Below are 24,572 nucleotides of genomic sequence, written 5' to 3' on the forward strand. Positions count from 1 at the left end.
AGTGTGTGTGTGCTGGTTTAAGATACTTACAGATGCTGGTTGGTGGATTTCAACAAAGCTGCTTCAGGCCTTTGTGCTATGCTAATGGTAGCTTCACACTTAGCATATGCACAAAAGAACGATTTTTCCAATGTTTAAAACTATTCTTTTAAAGTCAATGAAAAGCGGATGAAATGAAAATGATGAAAGAAAAAAACATGACATGACACTGTTGCTTGAATGTCAGGTACGATGCTACGATGCTCAGTCACCAGCCCGACATCCTTCTTTGACCATAAACACACATTAGTTCCTATACTGGCAATGAGTGTTGAGCATACATGAAAAATCATGAGCAGCAAAACTTTTGAATATAGGCATGATTGTCAATCAAGCATGAGTAATTATTGGAAAAAGATAAGACAAATTAAAAATATGCCACCACTCACAGAAGTGCTATTATATACTCAGAGCCTCCTTAAGCATCAGCTTGTTCTGTCTTGTTGAATATAGTACAAAGACTGCTTTTGTAGCTGTCAAAAAAATAAATAAAATTTAAAAAATAAAGGAAAACCATTCCTCTTCCTTGTACTTGTATTACTTTTTGGGTTTTGGTGGAACATTTGGACTAAAGCCTGACAGATTTGAGTTTTTTTTTTTTTAAAAAGAAAAGATTTTAAAATATCTTTCAAATCCCAGTGGATGCTTTTGAAAGCTGCCAGAATTCATATCAAAGAAATGGAAAATGTGCAAAAACACAAATCACAGTGGAATTGTCTTTGTTAATTTCAAGCAGTTTATCAGTTTACAAAAGCAAGGGTCACTTTATCTTTGTGAGATCTAATTCTGGAGACAAAGCCTCTCCCTGTCACACCTTAAGCGCTGTCCAGCGTTAACGCCTCATCACCTCAACACTTCAACACTTTAACTCCTGCGTTGTACACGTTGTCGGGTACCTCCTCACTGCGGCCTCTGAGCTCTGCTGCTCTACGCCGTTCATTAACTGCTTGACACCCAAACGCTGCCGCCGCCCACAGACTGACACTTTGGTGAGACACATCTCCAAGGACAAGAGTGCAATTAATTAGGGTTGTTGTGTGATCTTTGGCTCAGGAGCTGCATATGGAATAAAAATCCTCTTTATCTTTCACACATCTTTAACACTGTGTGATAAACCACAAAAAGAAAAAAAGAAAAACAAACAAACAAAAAAAAAGCAAATAACTGAGGCTCAATGCAAAGCACAGCTCCTTTGCATTTCCATGCAGCTTTTTATTTCCACCCAATGCTGCCTAAATGTAGATGGAAACAGCAATATATGACAGACGGTAAAAAAGAAACCAGCAGGCAGATTATCAGACTCACAGGGGCTTCCACATATTTGGCAGCTGCTTTCACCTTTCAGGGGTAGGCAGGAGGAAGACAAGGAAAAGGAAGAAGAAGAAGAATAAGAATGCTGAAGTTCCGCTGCAAAGATCAGGTTTCCAGCAAATAACAGGTTGCCTTTGTGAGCAGAGAAAGAAACAGCCCGGCACTCTCTGTTTCCAGGAAGAAAAACACGGCTACTCACTGTGAAAGAGAGAATTGAAGAGAAGAGTGTCCCTTCATCGTATCTGGAGAGCTTGGAGAGGACGCAGTCTAAAACAGCAGCAAACTGCACACAGGAGGAGAGACACAATAGTAATTTGATGTTTTCATTTTCCGTTTCCTTCAAGACATTTTGTTGTGTGTAAATGAGTTCTTGGCTTTTAATTTCTCACAAAAAGTGCAAAAATGTCTAAAATATATCAACATTTTTTCCAACATTTTCTTTTATCTAAAAACTAATTCAGCAACCCATTATTTAATCTTGTTTCAAGAAAATTCTTGAATAAAGTGAAATACTCTCATTGCACTGAGATACACTGATTTAAAAAAAGAGACATGAGCCCATTATATTTACAAGCAAGTTAATAAAAGAAAATAACACAGATTCAAGAAAAAAAATGTATTGCGAATAAAAAATAACTGAATAAATCCATCATGCTAACAGTAAAACAACCATTTTTTAAAAATATTGAAAACAATAATCGACAATAAAAGAAAGGCAAAATAAAATAAAAAGAATTCAAACGATAAATATACAAATATTTCAAAATACTATGCAAAGACAATGAGGAGATTTCACTGGAAGATTAAAATAGATTTACCTTCGACACGAGGGCGGAAATCATTTCTTTGAATGCTTCATCAATCAGAACATCGATTTTGGAGTGGTACTGTTGCTGTGGGGGAGGGTGGTGGGGAGCGGACATGTTTATATGAGGGAGACGCGGAGGGGGAACAAAAAAGCAATATTTTGTTATTTACAGAAAACTGATGAGACACAAAGGTTAAAAATGACTCCTCACCTCACTGATACAGAACAGTATTGTCTGTGCTGTAAAAGACAGAAATAAAAACCTACAACACTCCGTATGAACATCAAGTCAACACACACTCACGCACGCACACACACACACACACCCGTCTCCCAACACAGTGAAGCGTGAAAAACCTTCCCAACCGTGTAACGCTGCTGAGTTAAGCAGCTAATAGGATGCATTATGCGGCTGAATGACATTCCCATCCGCGCTGGAAAAGCGAAGGAATCTGAAGGATACTTTTTGTGCGTCTACCTACAATTAGAGCAGCCTTGTATTCCTCTAAAGCACCGGTCCAGCTGCGAGGACCAAAGGCTCACGCAAGATTCAATTAATCCGCCATTTCATGTGTCGTTTGCCTGCCCCGCCCCCCCCACCCACCCACCCACCCAAAAAAAAAAAAAAAAAAAAATCATGGCACCTTTTCCCTTGAAGGAAGGGAGAGAAAAAAGGCTGGGGCTGAGGCTGAATGGCAGCAGCAGCAGGGGAGTTCATCTCTTGGCGACAATGCCCTTTCACTGGCCGTCTAAAGAACACCCAAATTAAAAATTTCAATCAACAAAGCGCACAGATCGCTGACAAATTGCAGGTCCAGGGAGGTCACCGACAAATTTTGTCCCCGCCCCCTTCCACGATTCTGCAAAATGGCAGCTCTCTTTCAGTGTGCTAAATCTTTTTGGCAAATCTTGAGAGCTTTTCTTTTTTTCCTCTTCTTAACTCAATTAACACTGCTGCTTTTGCCTTCTTTTTCCTACAATGACAGCCATAAAAAACCAGGAGGGGAGAGAAGAATTTGTTTGTTTTTCTGCCACATGCAAAGCAAAAAGTGTAAAGAAGAAACATTTCTTTTAAAAACATTTATTTGGTTATTGAGCTGCTGCTACTTTAGCTCTGCAACATGTTTAAGATATGAATCGGGTCGCATTTTTAACACCAGCCCTGAAACTATTTAAATAATCTTTGCAACTAAATGACAGCAAAGTGATTAGCACTTTTTTCACCTGATCCCCCAGTTTTCAGGGGTGTGTAAAAGCCAATATCATTAATCAAGCAGAGAGTTTCTCATCTGGATTCAACTGTTCTTCACAAGCTGTCTGCTCATGTTTCCATTTAACACCCTATATTTCTGCTTTCCCTAAAGACAAGAAGCAGCAATGGCAGAATTTGTCACAAAGAGCTTCAAAATGGCTGAGCACTGGCTGCAGATCGATGCGCTTTAAGACTCGTGGCAGAAAACAAGCACGCCAGTGGCTTGGATACAGATCAGACCGATGTCCCTTCAAGACCCTTCAGACTGCTGGTCCCATTCACATAACCTTCAGGCAACTAAACATCGATGTGCCTCAACTGAACCACATTCCGTAGGCTCTACTGAAAAATTGTAGGATTTGAAGGATAATCACACTTTATTTCAATCAGCCATTTTCCTAATAATGGGACTACTGTGTCTGCATGAAGCATGCTAACTTCACATCATGCTAACATAACATATTTTTATGCACATTTAAGTGCCGCATTAGAAAAAGTTGATGGACAGGAAAAAATGTCTTAAATTTTTCAAGTGTTTACACTTGCTTGATGTGGTTTTAGACTTTTTCAAAAAAAGAGTTAATGCACATAGTGGGAGATGGAATCACATTTTCAGAACAAGAACAGCACTCAGAGAGTGCAGTACTCCACCAAGGCTGCTCAGCCATTGTATGATTTCTCACAGATGAAATCTTTCAAAAAATTTGTGGTCCACAGTGGTGGATTTGTAGTAGGATTGCAATCGATTACAATTGTTATCATAGTTATAGTGACGCCGTGCCGCTATCTCACAATGATGCAGAAATCTTGAACAAGTCCGTGGATCCAGACTAAAAGCCGCATCATTGCCAAAATCTAATGAAGTGGTCCTTGTGTCATTCCTGACCTTCCCTGAAAATTTCATCTAAATCCATTTTTGAGTAATCTTGCTAACGGGCAGACAAACCAACGTCAGTCATCACATAACTCTGCCATGTTCCTTGGTGGAGTAATAACATCACTCCCTGGTTGATTACTGTCATGCAGCTGGATGAGCTTGCTTTGCCAAAATGTTCATGAATTAATTTAGCAACCAAAAATAAGTAAAGAAGCAAAAGATTTCACTTCTCATGCATCTATTACAGATGACATCACAGGTGAACAATCTCGAATATGTGATTTTTTTCAGGAACTGAGACACAAGGTCTTGTTAATGTCACTTCAGTTTTCAACATTGGCTGATTATGTTTTTTGCAGGGGTTTGTAAATTTAATAAGTTTGACAATCAGCCAGTAACCACCAGAAATCTATTAAAGCAATGTCAAAAAAAAGTCTTCATCTGATTGCGATGACATGATGTTTTACAGTTGTGTTGTTCATTCCTGGTCATGGAGAGCAGAAACACTGTATGATTTTTATTTCCTCTGTTTAGTGCTAGGACTTTCTGGGATGATGGGTGAGCAACCCCAAAGTGAACTGTTTAGCTTTTACAAAAAAGAAAGGTTCAAAGGAAACTAAAATAAACTTCTGTTTGGTATTATATAATCCACTGAAAACTCCTAATAGGTGTTTAGTGTAAAATTTTACTCGTGCAGTAAAATTTTTAAAACAAGGAAATGTATGATTAGGTGGAGCATGTGTAGAGAAAATGTGAGGGAAAGAGAAGGTGATGAGAAGGTGGATGGACTTACCCATTGTTTGTCAATCTGGTGTTCAAACAATGATGTGGAGGACACATGGACATGAGGGACAGGGAAGAACATGGGGCAAAGATAAAGAGACAAGCATAGTGAGCCAATGTATAACAAAAAAAAAACCAAAAAATTTTCTCAATGTGTTTAACATGCAAATGTATGGGCCACAGTATTAAAGTCTCTCTCGATACAACCACTAAAAACTCATCCCTGTTTATCAAAGTTTCATATTAACAAGTTTTCTTTCGCCATGAAAATAATCTCATCTTGCCTCAAACACTACTTAGATGTAATGCTACATCATTGCTCTCTCCACCCATCCCTCCGCCGCTCACTGCAACTTCAGCACAACAGCTCACCTACGACTCTGCCTAATCACCGTAAAACTACCATGTTGTGGAAGTTCAGTGATGTCGAGAGATGAGGAGGCAGACAGAGAGACACACTACAGACTCAGATGACTTAGGTTGCGAGTAACGTTTACTGATATCAGGAGAAGACTGACAAAGCAGCAGTGCATGCGAGCAATGCCAGCATCATATTGTAGTTGGGAGAAGGTCAGATTTAGATTACAGACCAATGTGGCGACAACTAGTCTGCTTAGTCACGTCAGAATAGACAATATCTAATCTCCTGTAGTGTCTGCCTATCTAAAGGCCATTATGACCTTAGGAAAGGGAAAGTTATTTTTTCTTCACATACCCTACACTTTACAATAAAGCAAGTTCTACTACTGGACTATTTCAGCTATGTATGGTTGAACCAGAAACCAGTTCTGAAGGTAAAGAGTAATACACAAACCCCATCCTGCAAGTTAACCGGATCAGTTCCTTAGGATTGTTACATATGAAAACCCAGAAATCTGAATAAGTGTTTGAGGCTGTGAGACTTTTACTCATGATGTGTTTTCTAGCATATAAAAACCCCATTGAGACAAGCTTACAAGGTGAGTCGGACAACTGTGCAGGTCAAACCACAGAAAGTTGTATATACTGTAAAAGATGGATGTAGCAACTGTGGTGCCACCCATGGGTTTGTGGACTTGTGAAATCTCCAGTTTGGTATTTCGTTATCAATATGTTGGGCTTTTAAAATTGGGTATGATGAGGGAGGGTTGGATCTGATTAGAGAACTCATTATACATGGTCTGGCAGTTGTACTAGGTGTCTGAAAAGACAACAAATTTGCAATTTACAAGGTGTGCTTGGAGCACAACACAACCAAGACAGTGAAATACTGCAAATCTCATCTATGACTTTTTGCTTCTTGCCTCTTGCCTGCTGTATACTTACTTCCCTGTGATCATTTATTTCCTAAATGCAGAAAAAAAGAGGGCCAACTGACACGAAGCAATTCCTTAGCTTCTTTAGCCTTTTTTTGTTGCAGTTTTATCTCTAAACAACCAAAAGTTAGAGTAAACTGATAAAGGTCGAGTGTTTTATTCTGTTTACTGGAATGCATTTTTGCTGCCTCAGTAAAATGTATAGTTTTAACTTGGGGTGATGTGCCCATTCATTTTTTATTCCTTTAAAAAAAATCTATCATTATATTCTACATGAAATCTGTATTTGCTAAGCTCTAAGTTATTCTTGATCACCAAGAACAGGCTGCTTAGGTTTAAATTGTGTCTCCAAGAGAGAAAGTTGAATATGTTGCTCACGTTGCCTGCCAAAAGATATACAGTTACATTCTCATTTCTACATTTAATACTCAATATATAATATGGCTAAGATTAGTTAAATAAATAATGTTAGATTATAAATAGAAGCGTTCAAATAGATCTCGTCATTATTATTGGCTATACTGCTTCCAGCAGCACACCAAATCCTGACTGGGACATTCTTACTGGAAGTTACACTACCGTTCAAAAGTTTGGGGTCACCCAGACAATTTCAGATTTTTCATGAAAACTCACACTTATATTCATGTGCTAACATAATTGCACAGGGCTTTTCTAATCATCAATTAGCCCTTCAACACCATTAGCTTATACAATCTAGCATTAGAACACAGGAGTGATGGTTGATGGAAAAGAGCCTCTGTAGCCCTCTGTAGATATTCCATTAAAAATCATCCGTTTCCAGCTAGAGTAGTCATTTATCACATTAACAATGTCTAGACCGTATTTCTGATTCATTTAATGTTATCTTCATTGACAAAACTGCGTGTCTTTCAAAAATACGGATATTTCTGCAGTCATGGAAAAAATATTAGACGACCCTTGTTTTCTTCAATTTCTTGTTCATTTCAATGCCTGGTACCACTAAAGGTATATTACTTAAGAATACAATTAACATGACAAAAATGCAGCTGATTACATAATACTTCATGTCCTATTTGACATGTTTACGCGTAATTGTATACCTAGTGTATATAACACGCCATTTCATGTCATAAGCAGCACTGCACATGCAAAGGCCTAGAGTGGTTTCCTGCTTACATTCAAGCTGTAGCACAACTCCGAAATTGTCTGCTCTCACATAATGCCTAAAACAAAAGAATTATGTGAAGCCACAAAGGCAGCCATCTTGGCACTGCTAGAAATTGACATGAGTGAGAGGAAGGTAGCGAAAAAACTGAAAGATCTCCAAGACAGCCATTCATTATACTAAGAAACAACAAGATGAACATAGTACGACCAAATTGCTAGCTGGTCGCGACAGGTAACATCTTTCTACCTCATGAGATGACTGCGCACTCATCTGTTCCTGTGTCAGGAATCGTCAGACTTCCAGGGACCTTAAAAATGAGTGGGGAGCATCAAGAAATGTGACTTGTTTGGCAAGGACAGTTCAAAACTGACTTCTTGAAGCTGGTCTGAAGTCACACAGGGCACGGAAGAAGCCCTTCATCTACGAAAGGCAGAGGAAAGCTCGGTTACTCCTCGAGGAGGAAGGCTGGAGAAGCCTACAAACCAGACTGTCTTGCCCCTTTCCTGCCTCGAATGACTGGATTTTCGAAAAAGACAGTGCCCCTTGCCACACATCTAGGTCAGTTAAATCCTGGCTGGAGAACCAGAACATTCAAACCATGCCTTAGTCTACTCAATCACCAGATCTAAATCCAATTGAAAACCTGTGGAAAATTATCAAACACAAAATGAAGAATCACAAGCCCAAAAACAAAGCAAATTTGTTTCAATTTGTGTAACAGGAATGGGCTGCTGTGACAGCAGAACAATGTCAGAAGCTGGTGGAGAACATGCCAAGATGCATGGCTGCAGTCATCGGAAACAATGGTTATGCAATCAAGTACTAACTCCTGTGTGTATCATGTGACTAAAACAAACAGAAAAGAAAACATGGAAAGCGTAAAAGCACTGTTTTGGCAATACAATGCCATGGCTATTAATGTAAGAACTTAAGTGATTTTGGTTATTATCAAGATAATAATATCATGGCTAGATATCAGCTCTTAAATTAAACTCTTATGAGCTATTTTTGTTGTTATTATTATATTTTTTCAAGCAAATGTGTCTTTAGTTGTACCAGGCATTAAAATGAACAAGAAATTAAAGAAAACAAGGGGGGTTTGATAATTTTTTCCATGACTGTAAGTGACCCCAAACTTTTGAACAGTAGTGTATGCTTTCTGTCAACAGAATCTTCAATAACACTCCTTTGATTTAAGCTGTTGTTTTCACTTTTTATTTTTCAGCATAGTTTTTACCTTAGCAAATGATTCATTTTAGAAATCATGCTATCCAACAACACAAACACATATATTGTAACGCTGCATAAGTGAGTAGTTGTGATTCTGCCAGTTAAAATCCAACATTAGCATGATATTCAGTCTCCGTGAGTGCTAATGTATTACCCATTGTTGGGTTTAAAAATCAAACGTAAAAACTAGCAGAAATAAGACAAATTGTAAAGGACTTTCTCCTTTTGAAACTCCTGAGAATTACTCATTCTTCAGTCAAAAACTCTGAACTTTTATCAAGGTTATTCAGATGTTGGAGTTTTTAGGCTGAATGAAGTTCATCCTTACAAACTGAAAGAAACATTTAATGCAACATTATGTCAACTTGAGGTTTGTTATGGTGGAATCCCAGAAGGACTTCATAAAATCACATTGCCTCTCTCAAGTGATGGAAAATGCTCAGCTTTTACTTGTTTGTTGACATCTCCATTAAAGACTGAATCTGGTGTTATAACATAAAGTGTTTTGTGATGTTGCTGCTGGAAAGATTAAAAAATTCAGTGGAGACATTTTCTTCCATGAAAACAATAATAATAATAAATTGGAGAAAATACTTTCAAAACCTCAATAATTCAATGCACTCTTCATTTTTACTTTTCCTGACATATGGTTCTCTATTATATCCTTCAAGGGCTCCTCGTCAAGTCAGGACAGCTAAACATTATGGTCTTAAATTTGGTGAGAGAAAAAGACCGGTAGGCTGCACAGTGGCTTTGGTGGTTAGCACTTTCGCCTTTCAGCTAGAAGATCCCCGGTTCATGTCCTGGCCTTCCCGGGATCTTTCTGCATAGAGTTTGAATGTTCTCCTCGTGCATGCATGGGTTTTCTCCGGATACTTGGCTTCCTCCCACAGTCCAAAGACATGCTGAGGTTAATTGGTAATTGTAAATTGACCGTAGAGAGTGCTTGTGCAAATTTAGGTGTATAGGCCTAGCTAGCTTTCTACCTATAGAAATAACTATAGCCAAAGAGACTTTAATTGATTACATTATTATTAGCCCTGCCTTGAATATCTACAATACTAAAATTCTCTTGATTCAATTCAATTCAATTCTTTTACTGTCATTGTCAAAAACAATGAAATTTGTATGGTGTCTCATTGTTATTGTTGATGAGGCCGAGCACTGTGGTGTCATTGGCAAATTTGACAATGAGATCTAATGGAGAGGTGATGGAGCAGTCATGTGTGAACAGAGTGTAGAGCAGTGGACTGAGCACACATCCTTGGGGGGCTCCAGTGTTAACGAGGAGTGAAGAGGAGGTGTGCCCATCAACTCTCACACTCTGTGTGCGGTTTGTTAAAAAGTCCACAATCCAATTGCATATAGGGTGGTGTTTAATCCCAGGCTGAGTTTGGCTCGGAGTTTGAAGGGCCAGATTGTATTGAAGGCCGAGCTGTAGTTGACGAAGGGCAGCCTCGCATAGGTGTTTTTATGCTCTAGACGTTCCAGCAGTGTATGGAGCACAATGGTGATGGCGTCCTCAGTCGACCTGTTCTCCCTGTATGCAAACTGGTATGGGTCCAGTGTTGATGGTATTGCTCCTCTAATATGTTTGATGTTTGATGACCAGTCTCTCCAGGCATCTGGCAGGTATGGAGGTGAGTGTCACAGGTCTATAGTCGTTTAGACATGTGACATTCGACTGTTTGAGAATGGGGACTATTGTGGCAGCCTTGAAGCTGGCTGGGACCCATGTGGGCAGCAACAGGTTGTAGATGGAGGTGAAGATGTCCGCTAATGTTTATGTTGAATATTAGTTCTTTAAATTCATCTGATAACTAATCAGTTAATAGCTAATTATTTTGGTACTACAGTAGGAAATGAAAAACAACTTCAGAAAATTCAATTTTCTGTATATGAGGGGGCAGCATTTTTTTATCTGCATGAAAAAATTACTATCACAGTGTTAAAGGTGCCTTTTTAACGGTACCCAAACTTTTCTTATTCTTTTCTTGTATTGCCTCTATGGTCTAGAAACTGTGGAACAGAAAGCAGTAGAGACTGTCTTTATGTGGATGCTGTGTACATGGTCAAAGCTGGTATACAGAGCACCTCTCTGCAAGCAGACATTGAGTGTCAGTCGGAATAAGGGTGCTCTCGAGCAGCAGAGGCCCAGTTGAAGCTGGAGAAGAGAGGAAGCTGAAGGTCAAGAGAACAGCGAGTTTAGCTCTCTGTCAAGACTGCCAGCGGCCAAGGGTTTCGCACTCAGCAACGCCAAGGCCGCTGCCTCACACAGACTTCATGGTCATCCATTTAACAGCTTATGTTGAGCGTTTGGCCGTTTCAAGTGAAGATGAATACACACAAACTCCCCTTCTGCTGGATGTTTGCAGGGAAACTCATATTTTTGTGGCTTATCTGACAGTTTTACTCAACTTATTCAGTCTATGGCTGGAAATAAAAGAAGGGACTGGACATGGATGTTTGTTGAGTTAAGTGAACATGTATTGCTAAATTACTCCAGTATTATTACTTGCCATCGTGTAGAGCAGACTAGTTTTACAATATAAGGGAGTGACATTTAACCGTGGTAGATAGTATGGATGTTGCAATACTGACTTAACTTAGCTTAACTTAACTCAAACTCAACATCCTCCCTTGACAATGCTGACCTTTGAGCGAGCATGAAGTCAGAATCCAAGATGGTAGAAGCTGCCACATCATATATTAACTGTGAGTTATTCATTTTTACAAAACCCCATTCTGCTAGAGATTAAAGGGAGCCACAAAAGAAATGCTGCATATAGTCAGTCCTTACACAAGAGACTAAAGGCCATTTTCCACTGCAGGAACTATTCTTGGTCAGCTTTTTGCATGGACCTTTGTGCGTGTTCGGACCATACTAAAGAATCTCTTTCAAGGCTGTTTTTGGGGAAGAAAAAAGTACTCACTCTGAGCAAGATAAACTACTATGCAGGATGTCCTCACTGAGCGACAGTCTTCTCATCTCGCACACCAACATCGATAATAAAAAAATCTGTTATATTGGCTAATGTAACAAACCACCATTGTTTTATTGCCTACACACTCATAGAGCTGGAGTTACATCCAGTGACTACTATCTGTTGTTGTTTTAGTGCATTCAGAGTTAATATCGTGTTTGAAGCTGTTGGATCCTAAACTACAATGGAAACAGAAAGGCTGAAAGGGCCCTTAATAGGGTCATTCATAGAAATGTTTGTACCATCTTGTACCTGTGTCATGTTCCTGCGATGAAAAACTACTTAATTGTACAAGCACTTTCCTCGAATAAACTCTTAATTTCTTGTCTAGTTAGCGACCCAGCTTGCTGCCTCCCAGTGGACCAGCGAACAAGTCTTGCCCAACCCAGTTAGTAAGCTCTCAGCTACCTAGCATATTTCCTGTTAACTAGCCAGCTGCAGTGGTTCACCAACTAGCCCCACAAATATTCAGTGTGCCACCACAACAAAAAACAACAAAAGTGTCAAGCCTGACAATTATTTTTGTTTCTACCATCACACTGAGCATCATTGGGCTGAAGACATGTGGACCTATCCTGGTATAAAGGTGCTTGCTACACTAATATGATAATGTCATTCATTATGAAACCATGATTGTGTTTTCCTTGTATGGCAGAGCCTGCCAGTACTGTGCAAGTTTGTGTGAATAGGTAAAATAGTAAGTGCTGGGTTGGTTATATTAAGAAAAATAATCAATTTACTACTGTAAACAACATGACACTGAATAAAGCTGACCTGTGATAGAAATATTCAAAATTTTATAATTGACTTTCTTTTCATTATTGTCATTAGGAAACCTCCCTGACTGGTACATTTGTTTTGCTTGCTCAAAAAAAAAGTTTACAGGAGACATCGGAAGGGAAAACTAAAGGGTGGAATGGAGACTTATTTTTATTTTATTTTTATTTTTGCAGCGACAGATCATTTAGGACTAATCTTCTGATATCCAAGTGGAGATGCTTGTTTGTGACTGTTGACAACAGTGATCCTTTTACTCTTTTCAGTTCAATTCAATTCAATTCAATTCAATTCAATTCAATTCAATTCAGTTAATTCAATTCAATTCAGTTCAATTCAGTTCAATTCAATTGGAACGTAAAGAGATAAAACTAAAGCTGAAATATAAACCTCAGTGTCACTTTAGTTTACCTCCTGACCGCTGTCCAGCACACACAGTTTAGAGCATTGCTTTTTTGCATCCATCAGTACGTTGAACATGGTGCAGACTGACAGCGGCACCCGGAAGTCTGTCGACTTGCTTGCTTTCTGCATTTTGGCATCAAATGCAGATTTTGTTCTGTGGGACCAAACACAGAGGATTTGATGACTACTATTGAAAATGTGCTTTAAATACAAGTGTGACACATTTTTCATCAATATATTAAAAATAATAGACAAAAGGAAAAGACTTTTCACAAAGGAAAATGTCAGCTTTCGATGAGGTTGTTGTTTTATATTATCAAGTCAGCAAATGTGTTATAATTTATTATAGTATCCTGGAAGATATAAACACAAAGCTCCTGATTTGACTGTGGCAGCCTTGCAGTCTGACCTCTTGACACAGGCCTCCATCATGTCGCTTGCCATCAGTTTGAGTCTTTGTTCCAGATGTTTTGCAAACTCGATGTCTGGCCAGTGGAGGTCAAGCACGAACATCTGTAGAGCGTCCAGCTTCCAGAACAAATCATCGGAGGTGGCTGAGCCGTTACTGCAGAGAGGATGGACAGTGTGATTTAGTGAAATGCACAAAGACAATGTTACTACAAGCTCATCTATGGACATGTTGAGCTTTCCAACAGATCTTCTATTAAGTTCATTTGTTTAACCAAACTATTATTTTGAAAAAAAATATATAATTCCAGTGGAGACTTGTAGTTTGATGGGCCAACTTCGTCCATATTTTTCAACCTTTAAGTGTTGGTGATACATTATCATAGGAATAAATGAGTAAGATCTTCATACAGAATTCATACAGCAAAGAAACTTTTGTTTTACTACTAATTTTAATTCCAAACACTTCATCACACCTTTTATTTCTGGACTTTCTGTCTGTTTTCTTTTGATGTTTTGCTGTTCGTATGATATTTAGCTACTTTAAAAAAAAAATTCAGGTGGCATTGTTTATATCTTTTTAGGTTTTGGAGCTATATTGTCATTTTTGCAAAAAAAAAATAAGTTTACAAAGTGCTCTCTTTTGCTTTTTGTTCTTCTTCAGTCTCAGTGCAAAGACAACTTGTCAGTGCTTTGATTATTTATATTTCTATTCACTGAACAGGTGAAAGGCCATTCTGGAAAATGAAGCTCTGGTCAGAGTTTGACCATTATCATAACAGAGGACACCATAGATCAGGGGTGGCAAACTCATTTTAGGTCAGAGGCCACATATGTTTCTTTCTGTGCAATACTGCTGCTACATTTTCACTGTGCAATAAAGGTGCGATCTTAATAATAAAGGTCAGCTCTTAAATTAAACTCTTATGAGCTATTTTTGTTGTTATCATCATATTTGTCCAAACAAATGTACCTTGAGTGGTACCAGGCATTGAAATGAACAAGAAATTGAAGAAAACAAGGGTGGTCTAATAATTTTTTCCCTGACAGACAGACAGACAGACAGACAGATATAGTCTTACATGTACATATTGTAAGTATTTTTTTTACACTTTTTTAAATAGTTTTTGTTTTTTACCAGTCCAATGGCGAGAGAATGTGAGTTTTTACCAGCTAGTGTATGTTCTGTTTGACAAAACAATTGGCTATTCTATTCTATTCTATTCTATTCTATTCTATTCTATTCTATTCTATTCTATTCTATTCTATTCTATTCTATTCTATTCTATTCTACATACAGCCCAATTTGATCTCAAGTGGTCCAGACCAGTAAAATCATAACATAATAACCTATAAATAACTACAACTCCAAATTTTTCCCTTCTTTTTAGTTCAATAAAGTACATTCTGAAAATGTTCACATTTAAGAAACTATCTTTCTACAAAACATTGTGAACAAACTGAATTTCTTAAGAAAAACTAGTTAAAATTCAATGACACTATGCCTCAGTTTAGCATTTACACATTATAACTTCCAGATCAGTGTGTCTACAAAGGCACAACACATTTAGTCACAGCTATCTGGAACTGAAAAATATGACATTTTACTTCATGATCAAAACAACTTGTCAAGATCTAATTTTAAATTTACAGTCTTACAAATTTACAATTTGCAGTTGATGTCTTCTCTGTAATTTTTGCACTTTGCAAAGTCATTAGGAGGGCCAGATTGGGCCCTCTAGCGTGCCAGTTTTGGCCCACAGGCTGTATGTTTGACAACCCTGCCATAGATAATAAAGTCTGTAAACATGGAATGGGTATGCAGCTGTGAACAGGGACCCTTTTGGAAACATCACTGCGTTGATGTGTTCAAGGACACTCCAAAACACGAGGATTTACTGCGTGCTACAGAACATCTTTATTTTAGAAATGATATATGTGTTGGTGTGACTTTTTCAACTAATTAAATGTCTGTCTTCATGAGAGACCATGAACTGAAAGGTTATAAGAAATCACGTGAGCATCAGTGTGTTGTACATCTAAAGCACAAGTTATGGAGTGCGATCGGTTATCTCCATGCAGCGAACATATATCAAATTCATTCTTTGTATAACCAGCGGGGACAGAAAAGCAAGATTGCTAAGTGTCGTGTCTCGTGTACGACAAGTGTCCTGAGCTTCTGGTGTAGTTCTTCAACAGGTTTTGGTAGTCTGGGGGTAGAGCTGTGTGGTTTCAGTCAGTAAACACAGCGCCAGGCTGAAACAGAGACAGATGGACATCTCCCCGCCTTCTCCCCTGCGCACAGGTTACACAGCAACACATGGCAACGCTCACCGCCACCGACATCCAAGTGTACAGCGCCCAGCTAGAATGACAGCCACAGGAGGATGGAGGACGGGGGGAGGAAGGTGACAGGGGGGTTAAAACAAGCGCCACTCACTCCCTCACTTTTCTCACTTCGCCTTTAAAAGACTGTTACCTTAACAAGTGGCGCACAGGAATAAATGCTTTGGGCTGAGTCCGTGGTGCAATTAAACACTCAGTGGCTATCCCCCTCATGTCTAATTAGTGGTGCTCTTCTCTGAGCGCGCTCTGCCCCGCTCCCTGGGGAACGGGACGATCCCACTCGCCCGTCTGTGCTCGCTAATGAAGTGCCAGCTTTTCTCTCTCCCTCTCTCTCCCTCTCTCTCTCTCTCTCTCTCTCTCTCTCTCTCTCTTTCTTTTTCATGGATCGAGGAGGGCCAAGTGAAGTGAGGTAGAAGAACAGTGTGGTCTGTGTTGTGGGAAAGGCTGGGGGAGTCTGAATGAGGAGCCTTTTTAAGAAACACACCCTCAACCAGCCACTCGAGACTCCCTCTCCCCACTTCACCCCTCAACATGGCCACCACCACTGACAGTTCTATTGCAGACTCACTTGCTCCAAAACACACTGATGGAAACATGAAAACTTATAGAAATGTTTCTAGAACACCAGACTGAGCAAAACAAATCTGATTGAGGTCTTAGCCGAATCTGCACCTAAAGTAACGATCACTTTCTCAGTTGCTTCATCTTTTCATCAACTTTAGATTTAACCAGTTAGTCATACATAATGTCCACCTTAAGTTCTGAGAGCCCAAGGTAACAGCTTAAGTACGTTGTTCTGCCTGACCAATAATCCAAAAGCCAAAGACAGGGATATAAAGCAGAAATTAGGGAAACTGGAAGCAGTCAATGTAGAGATATTGATAATTCACATTGTACATTTTCTATGCATATTGCTTCTCTAAAGGCACCATTTGCAACAAAGCCAGTTCTTTTCGATGGAATCACTGCACTTACTGAACGTGTATGTGGACTTGGATAAGACAAAATGGAAATCTCAAATCCCTTTGATTTTTAATTCTAATCTCTATGTTCTGTTCAGTTCAAGATTCATTGTCAGTGACTTCACTTTTCTCCTAAGCTATGCAGTTTCATCACAGTTCAAATTAAAGCAAATGCACAACAGTAAGTGAATTGTTCACACAAGACACTCGGCTCTGCTTCAGTCTGCCTTCACTTCAGTAGTGCGTTGGTAGTGCCAGCTACCAAGTGCAGCTCAGTACACACAACCCTATAAAAGCTCTGTACATGAGGTAAAGCACCCTGGTAATTTAAGACTGCTGCTGTGGCTTTCACAATCTTGTAATATACTGTCATCGAGGCATTGAGGAAGTAATGTGTGCACCAGTACTGTCAGCTCACTCTGAAAATCCATTGATCAGATGGTCTGTTCTGTCTTTCCATGTATGACAAACTAGTCTGCACTGTAAACAAACAGTTAGCCGCAGTACTGCAAAAAACAGAGGATGCTTTTGTAGCTTACAAGCCATGCTGGGCGATATGCTTTCATTCAACCTCCTCTGTTGAGCAGTAAAACTGCTCTACAACAGAGACACAGTTATGAGAACAAGTCAATGGCACAAGTGCATCTCTTGAAAACTATTGTGTAAACTTATGTTTAAACTCTTAAGCAACTTTATGGAGTGAATTCATGTACAAACATTATGTACAGAGACTACTGAGAGAACTTGGGGAACTAATATTATATTAGTGGTGCTAGCATGTTAGAGATAGGATTCTAAGTTACACGATTCACTAACCTGCCATGTGGTTGGAAGGCCACAGGACTGACAAGCCTCTAGATCCACAGGCATCACAAAGATGCTCAGGTGAAATTTCATCCACAATTTAAATAATTTAAATGAAATGGACCACCTTCTTTTTGATATCGCATGTTTTCTTATGGATAATTCAACATCACGAGAAACAGGGAAAATGTACACATTCACTGTCAGTAAGTGACCATTGAATGCTACATACAAATCACAGTTGTTATTTTTCTTTTGATTAGATTAATAGCTACTTTTTAAAGTGTTGCTTTGTAATTGAGACAGTCATCCATTCTTTATCACCTCATATCTAGAGGCTCTGTTGGAAATGATTATAAGAATAAGCTTTGTGGAGAGCAAATAGATCAGTCAACCACAACACTAAAACCACTTACAGATAATCAAACTCAACAGTAATCAAAGGGATAGACTGATAATCAGCCTGACCAATTATTGTGGTTTCCCATTAACAATATTGTAATTTTCATTTACCAATTATGGATCAATTAAATGTGCTACTTTGGGTCTGATGCAGCTGCCTCTGTCTGTGTGACTCTGTGGTCTCAGCAATGTGTCTTTAGCAGAAACACAACCCACATAAATTGAAAAAGGAACACAAGCCGTCATCACAAAACAGGAAATCAGCTACTTTTCTAAGGCTATGCTAAGGGCTAGTGGCAACATTATGAGGCAGCCACAAAGTACTCCAAAGTAGTGTCTCAGAAACAAAACTAGTAAAGCTTTCCGATTTGGGCCTTCATGAGCAATAAGTGATAGAACAGAGACAGATTAAGTGACTGGAGAAGAACAGCAGACAGAACTGCAGGAGACAAAGTGTTTAATCTCAATAGCACTGTAAAGCGTCTTTAAGTGTCTTGACAAGTGAATTCATATTATTATCTATTATTATCATTGTTATAGTGGATCTCACAGTAAACTAAGGACAGCGTCCTTGCATGTGTGATGCTGATGTATCTACTCTCAGATGTATGTCACTTTGGATAAAAGTATCGACTAAATTAAATTGTAGAATTGCTTTTAATATTGTGGCTGCTCAGTGTATATTCTTTGTCAGACTATGGAAAGTAAAGGATAACCATGGCAATTTATTTTACTTTGTCTTTTATTCCAGTTAGTTGCCAAGTGGGTCATTTTGGAGATAGATTTTGGAGTTGAACTGGTGTGTTTTGCTTTGTAGTTTTCTCACATATAAAACAGAACATTGTTTAACTTACAAGATGTCAGGCAGATTTATTCCTTGCAAGCTGAAACAGAAGATTGAGGTGCTGAGTTATTGTATCACTGGCATTCGTCAAATTGTAGCATGCACACTGCACAGCACAAGGACTCAAGACACATGAGGAGTCACAAAATCTCCACCAACAAGTCTCCAAGGAAAGATCGAATGCAAGTGATGCCCCACTGACAAAAGAGCTACAGTATCACAGAAACAATTTAAAACCACAAACCTCCCTCTCCTGCCGATCCTGGCTCATTCAGATGAAAATAATGCAGAAAGGTCTTTAGTTCACACTCAGAGTTGTTGTAGAATTCAATAAATTACTTTTACTAAAAAAAAACATTTAAACTTGAACAGGGCATCATGCTGGGAAACAAAACTATATTAATTAGTGGAGTTCTGAGTGGAATACTTTGATGCTGACACTATAACAAACATGCAGACATGATGAACAGGAACAGTTCCAACAGCACTGCTGAGTATTAGACCAGAGGACAGTTCAGACTACAGGTCTTCACTGATACCTCATCCCAAATGACCAGACCTGACCTGATCCTGGTTCTTGTCCACTGTCAATCTTTTCTCTGCAATTCTTTGAATTTGTAAAATTCTCACAAGGCAACAAATTAACGTGAAGGAGGAAAGCAGCATGTTGATTCAGCAGATGAAAATGTGGGACTACTGACTGAATATGTCTTGATTTAGTAATTAGAGGACAAACCCCAATTACTTTGGTGATTCCTTGATTTTTCCTTGAGCACCACCAGCTGGACAGGCATTTAGCATCTCATTTAATAGCTGAATATCTTCAAAATCACTGGCTGGATATCTGTCAGTATTATATTAGCTTATATTAGGAATAACATGTTCTCAGTGTGCTCACGTAACAAAACATTGTTAAATAGAACTAAGAAAAATTCAAACTGAACAGCACAGCATATCTTAATGAGGTGTACACCATATAAAGTTTAATTTTGTTTTTAGCTGTATTCAGGTTGTGCTGCTCACAACAGAATTGTAACACGTTCAGGTGCTGTGGTATTTTTTAATTATTCAAATAAACAGTGCTAACATTTACACATTTGTATGTAACAAGCATGCATGCACGTTAGCACACTAACACCAACATGCTTTCGTTTTTTAATATGTGTGACTGTACCTATACTAAAACACACAACATGGTGATACAAGCGTTGACATGATCCGATAGCAAGTTCTAATGATATGCATTTGATTATATTAGAGAATAAATGTTAATATAAGCTGGTAAAAGTTGCAGTCAGAGCTCAGTGCAAAAATGGCATGTTGTCATGCTTAAGGAACGCTAACATGCTAAGCTAGCATTCAGGTCCTTTGCAGCTGAGTCTGACAAAGAATACAGCTAGTATGTATAAAAGTTAAGATTTTGGAACAGACCACGTGAGTTTTAGAAGTGTTCTCATCTGGTCACGAGATGGTCAAGAGATGCACAAGGTAACAGACCAAGACCAAGACACTAGATGCAGGTAATAAGGAAAGATTTGATGAGCTTAGGCCATATTACCTTTCATTGGTCTGGGTCAGGATCTGGGTACTTTTTTCTACTCATGGACCATATCTTGGTTTCCCGTTGGAAGATTTTTTGCCTATGCTTCTTTATAGACAAATTGTGACCCTGCGAAGACTTCTAGTCCTGAGCCTCAGTGGCATGTAACCCCAGCTATACATACGTGTTCTCACACAGTGGTCCCATCCAGGCGGGTGCCGAGAAGCTGGGCATCTGTGGCAGTGTGAGGGGAAGGCTGGGGACTTTGGGAAGAGGAACGCTGGCGAGATTGTTAGTTAACGACCTGCCGGAATCAGCAGCAAGGTTGACCGATGGCGTTTAAAGAATACAAGACAAGGAGAAAGAGAAGAAATTGCGATAGTAACAGTGGCTGTTTTTTACAGCACACACACAGAAAAATAGTAACATAATGGCAGCCACTTATTCTGCCTGCAGTAACTGATGAATAGCAAACAATAAAAGACAGAAAAGTTACTGCTCACTTCTATTCATTCTTTTTTTTTCCATTTCAGGTGCATTTTGTCAAAGAGTGCACTGTGTCCTTGCTGTTTGTGTTGTACATTCAACTCTGCCTCCTTTTGTTCCTCTGTTGTCCTGTGCAACGCTATATTTGTACAGCTCCCTTGTCTTTTATTGCTTTGGGTACATTGGTGCTGCAACCAGTTTCACACCTCGACAAATCATTATAGCTGAGAGTGAACTGATGCAAAATGTAAGTAAGAGACAGTTTTTATAGCAAAACTGACAGTGACAGAGGTTACATGCAGGGCCAGATGAGAACTGTATCAGGGAAAGATCATTTATAATATATATACAACTCACCATTATCAGAAAATTTGTTTCTCAAATATCCTGTGGATCAATGTGGCTTCTCCAGTAAGCGTGTATATGGAAGCAATGGATGGCACTCACATATTGTGATCTTTATTAGGATCAATACATGATCTTGTAATGTTTCTTTACAAGAAAAACAGCGAACAGGGACAGGATACATGTTATGAGAGGGCTAACATGTGTACATTACCTTGACTATAATTCATTAAGTATGACAGTTTGGTGAGCATTCCAAGTGAGTTTAAATTTGTTGAAAGCTCAACCTCTAATGGAGCTTAATATTTCCAAATAACTCTAGGTATTCAGTTACCATTGCTATGTTATGTATGTATGTTCGTTTTTGTGCCTATGTACATTCATGAATTTTAGTTATCTGGGAGTTCTCTTTGCCACAACTGACCCTGATAAAATTTGCATCCACTCAGTTATTTCATTTTATATGCCATTGCCCTGCCTTTTGCTTAGTGTAAATGGCACTAAATGCATTAAAATTATTTCATAAAATAATCAACTCCCTCATTATTTTCATATCTGAAAACCACACATAAAATTTTTATATGAACAAGGTTTGCACAAAGACACAAATGGACACGTATACAGATTGGAATTTGTTCATTACACAGATATGAGGGTTGTAAATGTGAAGACAAATTGATTTAAATGACTATATTTCACAGTGATGCAGATATTAACTACACGTTGAAGGATAGGTACTTAAACTGTGCTAAACTGACAGTTGTAAATAACCTGGACGTCTAGTAAAAACTTGGCAGGAAAGAAAAGGATTTCACTCAATAAACAGGCATTTGTTATTTTTGGCTCTTTACTGTCAGAAGCTATCAGTCAACACTTACTGCTCATGAGGACGAGTGAGCCTTACCTAACGGACTGCCAGGTCTCCTGTTCGAAGCCTCGGTGGATGGACTGGGCAATGGACGACTCCATCAAGTCAATGTAGCGCACCACCAGGGGGACAAACAAGTCCTGCAGGTGTTTGTGGAACGTCCCATTGCACAGGTGAGCTGTAGGGGACAGGTCCAACAGCAGATTAGGTAAGCAAATTTTAGAATTTTTCAGACTCTTTTTTTCTTCACAGATTTGCCTGACTTTTCGAAGATCCCGGTTCGTGTCCCGGGCTTCCTGGGATCTTTCTACATGGAATTTGCATGTTCTCCCTGTGCATACATGGGTTTTCTCCAAGTACTCTGGTTTCCTCCCACAGTCCAAAAACATGCCAAGTAACTCTAAATTGTCCGTAGTTGTGAATGCGAGTGTGATTGTTTGTCTCTATGTGTAGTCCTGTGATAGACTGGTGACCTTTACAGTGTGTCCCCTGCCTTCACCCTAAGTCAGCTGGGATAGACTCCAGCATGCGCGTGACCTTAATGAGGATTAAGCGCTGTATACATAATGAACAGATGGATTAATAATCCCTTACTGCCTGAAAGTGGCCGCTGGTTCCTCGGAATGTGCAGATCTATGAAGTCCCTGCCTCTCTCTTCACCAATCCAGTGGCTGAAGCTCAAGCACACCAGCTCACGGCTCTGCTCAAAATTGTAAAACTACTCTATGCTACACAATCGCAAGTTGTAAAAGCGCTGCTTCAAACTTTAAGGTCCTCTAATTTTTTAACAGCCTTTAGCCCTTGAGTCAGAACTGATGTGTTACACACAGCATGTATTGCCAGGTTGTTCAACAGTCAAATGGAATTGCTTTGAGATACATATTAAGATAACTTGTGTAAAAAAAATTGTACCGTAGAAGATCTATACTTCTGGGATTAAATGTAACTACACAGGTGTTCCTGCTATTGTGTACACCCTCATATTTCACGCTCCTATCCTCCCTGTAGGATTGAGAAAGACAGATAAATCATCACAGACAGTAACAGTCCACAGTCAGGAGGGACCAAGACAGTGAGTGGTGGGGAGGCTCGTCTCCCAGGGCTTCATTAGTTTTAATTCCTCTCACTCTGCTCTGTCGTGATTAACACTAGCCTCTTTGCCCTCTGGAGAGTAAAACACGCCTCCATAACCACTCACATGCTGACAATCAAGTGAGCATTTAAATAATCTTCAGAACAACTGAGAGATAATACACTTGTTGAAGAAAATACACAAAGAGTTGGTGAAATACTGTCATGTCACCTGAGATCAGCTGACTGTTGGTCACTGCTGAAGCTAGGGTGTCTAAAAATGCAGTGAACAATTAAAAAACCAAGGATTGTTCATATTTTATTATTGTGAGGTTCAGAGAAGCCAACTGGCAAATAAACTTCCCTGTCAATTAGATAAGATCCAGCATTCGATTGGGACCGAACTCAAACTAATCTCTTTTCTCTAACTTCAGATGCAATTATCAGAGGGAAGACCTCATTTTTACAAACAGTCAAAACTATAATTCCTCTCATTCTGTGTTTCGGCTCCATCTATTGCCTCATTATGCTCCAATACAAGTCGGCTAATGTTGTGACACTTGGAATAATTACGGCATGAACAGAAGATGGTAATTAGAAAGAATATAAGATATGAGCCACAGAACAGGAGATTTGTGGGTTATTCACATAATGAAACACTGAGTTTTTTGTTTCCAACAGCGCCCTTGGGCTGTCTGTGTATCTGCCTGCCTGTCTGTTACTGTATTTGAGAGACTTTGGCATCAGCCATGTTAAATAACACCTTGCATCTTGCCAAGTCTCTGCTGGCTCCAAGACAAAGCCTTGCAACCAGCGGAGGGCTTAAGGAGAGAAAACAATGAGCTGAGATTTTTTTCTCCAGCAGTCAAATGAAATCTTCACAGTGAAATGCAATCTATCAGAGAAGAACATATTACAACAACTTCAAACACAGCAGTGTGAGGCTGATGTTTGTCATACTTTAATCTGAAGTTTCCTCTGTCTTAATATAGGTTGTTATTGTTTTGTTTCACCGTGTTCACACCTTGACACAAAAAAAGCACATTATAAAAATAGTGGGTGTAAAAACAGTTTCCTCATTCCTGAAATCATGTTTGTTGCTGTGTGAATATCTTACAAAAAAATTGTTCACTATTCACAAGCTCACACAACATCTCCTGCTCATGTCCTCGACACTTCTTTATTAGCAGCTTCCATTTTGTACAAATAGTGAAGAGTGACTGAATTTTTCCTTGACTTCCTTCCATTTCTCCTTGCACTGTGTAGCACTTTAGATCAACTTTGTAAATAAAGATAACTTTAGTGATAGATTTAAATGCCCAGCAACAAAGACGCAAAATAATGACGTGCAAATTCACAAATTCCAAAATAAGAAAGCTATTACTAAGGATAGAGGGCAGGCCATCATCGTCGCCAAACTTGCCAAACAAAAATCGCCTTGTTCAGAAAGAAACCCAATGAATTGCTCTTTCTTTTTTTACTTAGTGGCACACTTATCTGCCTGTACATCTCCTGGTTTACATGCAAAATTATATTTTAGAGGTAGAATTATATCAGTATTATTAGTAGATTATATCATAAGGCC

General features: G+C 39.0%; 1 protein-coding gene across 8 annotated transcripts in view; it reads right to left on the reverse strand.

Annotated features, from left to right (window-relative positions):
* The window catches only part of cadps2 (Ca++-dependent secretion activator 2), a 388,988-nt gene that overhangs the window by 47,397 nt on the left and 317,019 nt on the right, over positions 1–24,572 (reverse strand). Inside the window, exons 19-27 of one of the 8 annotated variants that reach the window (XM_055006826.1) lie at positions 21,953–22,094; positions 20,402–20,521; positions 18,688–18,717; positions 13,321–13,476; positions 12,918–13,065; positions 5,081–5,095; positions 2,169–2,243; positions 1,550–1,633; positions 1,345–1,377 (exon numbers count right to left, since the gene is read on the reverse strand). In XM_055006826.1, the coding sequence (XP_054862801.1) occupies positions 1,345–1,377; positions 1,550–1,633; positions 2,169–2,243; positions 5,081–5,095; positions 12,918–13,065; positions 13,321–13,476; positions 18,688–18,717; positions 20,402–20,521; positions 21,953–22,094 (803 nt within the window). The remainder of the gene's footprint in view (positions 1–1,344; positions 1,378–1,549; positions 1,634–2,168; positions 2,244–5,080; positions 5,096–12,917; positions 13,066–13,320; positions 13,477–18,687; positions 18,718–20,401; positions 20,522–21,952; positions 22,095–24,572) is intronic. The other 7 variants (XM_055006836.1, XM_055006847.1, XM_055006854.1 and 4 more) reach the window with 7 other exon arrangements.

This window comes from Amphiprion ocellaris, chromosome 3 (genome assembly GCF_022539595.1).
Source record: "Amphiprion ocellaris isolate individual 3 ecotype Okinawa chromosome 3, ASM2253959v1, whole genome shotgun sequence".
Taxonomy (NCBI): Eukaryota; Metazoa; Chordata; class Actinopteri; family Pomacentridae; genus Amphiprion; species Amphiprion ocellaris.